The 4,201-nt window shown below is 37.3% G+C and overlaps 1 protein-coding gene across 1 annotated transcript; it reads right to left on the bottom strand.

Annotated features, from left to right (window-relative positions):
- Positions 1-1,953: 1,953 nt before the first annotated feature.
- On the bottom strand, positions 1,954-2,880 carry LOC100729747 (olfactory receptor 2A12-like). Its single transcript, XM_013158700.3, is given in 3 exon segments — positions 1,954-2,368; positions 2,370-2,811; positions 2,814-2,880. Coding segments are annotated over 3 exon segments (924 nt in total).
- Between the last annotated feature and the right edge of the window lie 1,321 nt (positions 2,881-4,201).

Below are 4,201 nucleotides of genomic sequence, written 5' to 3'. Positions count from 1 at the left end.
TGAAATCTATAATCAAATTGTGGAGATAATTCATAAAGCTATGTTTTTAATTCAAGAAGCAAGCATAGCCCATATTTAGTATTTTTCTAGTTATAATTTCAAAATTAATTTTTCTAGTTAGATCTTTATATTTCATATAGCCTTTATTAATTATTCTGAAGACTTCAAAATGAAATGTTAGCATATATGGTAGCATTTTGTAAAGTTTTATTATAATTGATTTTCATTGCTGTAAAATAGGTTTTCCACATTTGTTTCATAATAAGCTATTTGTCTTAGTTACTTTTTACTGATCACTGAGACAAAATACCGGATGCTAAAAGTTGGGAAAGGAAAGATTTATTTCTTACAGTTTTTGGAGGTTTCAGTCCATGCTCAGTTGGCTCCAAGACAGTGTGGCATGGCGGGGCAACAGTTCATGGCCATTGCAAACAGCAAGGCAGAAACCCACAAGAGAGTGAGAGACAAGCCTACTTCCAGCCATTATGTTGTATACTGGCTCCACCCATAGGCACTGACACCATCAATCCAAGCTCTAGACAATGAACCAACAAGAGCACAATGAAAACACATGAGGCCTGGGGGCCACCAACATAAGCTATGACACTATTTTATTAAAATTTCTTACAATTTTAATAAGCTATCTAAAGAGTCCCTTGGATTTTTGCAAATCATGCAATTTGCATGTAGTTATAATTTGTTCTTTTTTCTCAAAAATGTGGGTGTTATACTAAGATGCTAAAAATTAAAATAATTGATTAAAAATAAATAACAAAAATAGTTACTTAAAAATATAGTTATTAGTAATATTGTCATTCTGTACTGAGCTCATTACCCTAGTAACCAAGCACCAACCACATAGTTATAAATTAACTGACCGTGACGTTCTGCTGTTCTGTAATGCATCATCCCCCCCACCTTAGTGACCTGTGTGCTATGTCAACTTTTGTTCCCCTTGTAAGAGACAAATGATGCTGTGTCAACCATTGTTCCCTTTATGAGAGACAAATATTCCTGGAATTGGCAGACCAAGGGCTATGAATTGGCTAACCACCCACTGTGAAATGCCTCTGACCTCAAGCAAAGGGGAACAAAGGCCCACCTTATTTCTGTTTCTCATCACTATGTACTTAATGATCAATGAGCTAATCATAAATGAACTATAAAAATCAGTCAAAACTCTAACTCAGTTGCACAGCTTTGCAAATTCTATCTGCACAGTGTCGCTGGGCCAGCTAAAATAAAAGCGCTTCTTTTTAAAAGATGTCTTGCCCCATTTGTCATCTTGGGGTCTTGCCCCATTTTTCATCATGGGGCCTTGTTTTTTGAGTGGAGTACAACAGTGGGTATATGTATAGTTGCATTGGTATGCACTTGTCCTTTGAGGACCTTCTGTAAAAAGTGAGATCAAAGTACCATTTTTATCATATTTCTTACCTGATAAGGAAAGATCTTTACATTTCAGCAATAACTATGATTTTGGGGGAAGTAGATTTTCTTTTTTAAAAAGCTTACTATATTGTGTTGCACAGAATTTTACCCCAAACCGATATTGAGCTTTGCCAAGCACTTTTTTGAATCCATTATAATGAACATACAATATGTACACTTAATTTGTTAATGTAATTAACTATTTTATTATTTTCTTTAATATTAAGCAAATGCAGTAGTCTGGAATATAAACAATTTCATCATAATGTGTTCTTACTTACTAGACTTCTTTACTTACATTTTCTTAAGACATTTGATCTATTTAATGAATATGATTGGACTGTGATTTTTGTTTCAGAATGTTTCCCTCAGGTATGCTATCCATAATGTGAATATTTTCTCATTTTAAATGAAATACAAAGATAAATCACACTGCTTTATATCTTAAAGGCCTCAGTAGTAAATTCAACCACCTGGGATCATGACCACATTTCACATGCTTGGGGTACCCCAAATCATCTTTCACATTGATCTCTGTTTCCAAAGAATTCTTCTTAAAGCACATTTCACCTCTGCATTCCCCAGGCTACAGATCACAGGGTTCAGTGTGGGGTTCAACAGGCTGTAAAACAGTGAAAAGATCTTTCTCTGCTCTTGAGAATGAGGAGATCTGGGAGCCATATACATGACTATGGCACTGCCAGAGAAGAGCCCCACCACACAGACGTGGGAGGAGCAGGTAGAGAAGGCCTTTCTGCTGCCCTCCCCTGACTGGATCCTCAGGATGGAATGCAGAATGCAGGTGTAGGAGACCAGCACCAGGCACAAGGGCCTCACCAAGACACATACTGAACCCATAAAGAGGACAATGTAGTTTAGTCTCCTGTCAGCACAGGCCAATTTAAAAACTGACATGATTTGACGAAAAAGTGGTTGATTTTTGTGGCCCACAAAAGGGAAGCCTCAGAATAAGAATGATATGGACCAAGACCAAGATGCAACTAAATATCCAGCAAGTGGCAGCCAGGATGGTGCACATTCTCCAGCTCATGATAAGGATGGAATGCAAAGGGTGATAGATGGCTATATACCGGTCATAGGACATCACCATCAACATCATGCACTCTGTCACAGCGAAAGACAAATACAAAAATGTCTGCAGTATGCATGGAGCAAAGGAGATGGCCTTCCTGTGCATCACGAGATTTGCCAGCATCTTTGGGACAGTGCTTGAAGCATAGGACATGTCCACAACGGCCAGGTGTGAGAGGAAGAGGTACATGGGGGTATGCAGCCTTGAGTCCAGGCAGATGAGCTCCAGAATGATCCCCTTTCCCATCAGAGTGAGGCTGTAGAATAGTAAGAAGAATCCAAAGAGGACTCCAGGGCTGGGTCAATCTGAAATCCCAGAAGGATGACTTCAGAGATCTGAGTCTGATTGTCACACATGTTCTTGTGACGATAAATGCTCGGATGCACTAAAGTTCAGAATCAAAAGGCAGAAAGCACCAAAAAAACCAAAGATATATTGATTCTGTAGTTTGAATATATGCTAGAGGCCACAAAGCAGTAATGTATGGGAACATCTAGTGCACTGTCTACTGTTGTGCTTACTTCCAAATTTGAATTTGAGAGATATTTTCCAGTCAATTATTAATCAATATTAAGAATTTTTATATTTCATATCAGAGAATAAAGATCTGTGACAAGTTTTAAAAACTAGGTTTGTCATTTCATTACACTTGTAAGCAATAGTGAGCTTAGTTATTAAAGACAGAGATCCAGACAAATGCTGTTTCACTAAACCACTATTTCCACGTGCCTATTTCTCCCAGAAATTAGACACTAAAGATTTTATTGTTGAACTTATGGTAATAAATACATGTTCAGATCAGGAAAAAGTGCTTTTGTGCTCAAGATGGATTCCTAAATTCCACTTTAAAATGTGGATATGAGGAAAAAATTATAAAGCCTCAAATGTATAACCAGAGTTAAAGTAATTACTCCAAAACAGTCAACAAAAAAAAACAAAAATATAGTGTGCTCCAAGTATGTGAGGCAGACAGTAATAGATGGAGCTCAGATTTCATAAGATTGAAGCAAGTTATTGAGAGATAGGGGGTTGGTGTGATCGTCTGAACCTAAGGGCTTGCACTGGGCCCATGAAAAGAAATTACCTCCGTTATTGAACTGCTAGATAAAAGAGTGTATACACGTTACTTCCCAGACACAACTGTTAGTAGTTGTTCAGCTATGAACACGGGTATGCATGTACCACTGTAATAGGGTGAGTGTAACTGTTTTGGGAAGATATTTAGATGGGCAATATCTGGGTGAAATGGAATTTCTCATTTTAGGAGGAAGAGGGAGGAAGGGGGAAAAGTGATAGAAAGTGCATAAAGATGTGCTATGCACATGTACCAACTGCACATGAGGACTGTAAACACTATACACTGCAGACATGCACTGAAATGCTAGGTATATTTAATATCTGTAATGTCATAACCAAGCAAAGAGACACCTCCATTAGAATAGGTTTTGTATGAGGGGGGTCCACGGAGCCAGGTAAAGAAGAAAGAGAACTGAAAGCTGTAAGCCAGAAAGAAAGAAAGAAAGGACAGTAAAACCAAACTAAAGTTAATCCAATAATGAAAAGTAAAACTTTATTCAAAATGTGATTAAAAATACATTTGTTTCAAAACACACAAATTTCATGCCCAAAAGCAAAAACAAAATAGTTGGCAAATAAATTCATTCAAGATTAAATTAT

The sequence above is a fragment of the Cavia porcellus genome, unplaced genomic scaffold (assembly GCF_034190915.1).
Source record: "Cavia porcellus strain 051 isolate PalLab524CR breed Dunkin Hartley unplaced genomic scaffold, mCavPor4.1 scaffold_6, whole genome shotgun sequence".
In the NCBI taxonomy this organism is placed as follows: domain Eukaryota; kingdom Metazoa; phylum Chordata; class Mammalia; order Rodentia; family Caviidae; genus Cavia; species Cavia porcellus.
This window is presented reverse-complemented; position numbering and strand designations above follow the sequence as displayed.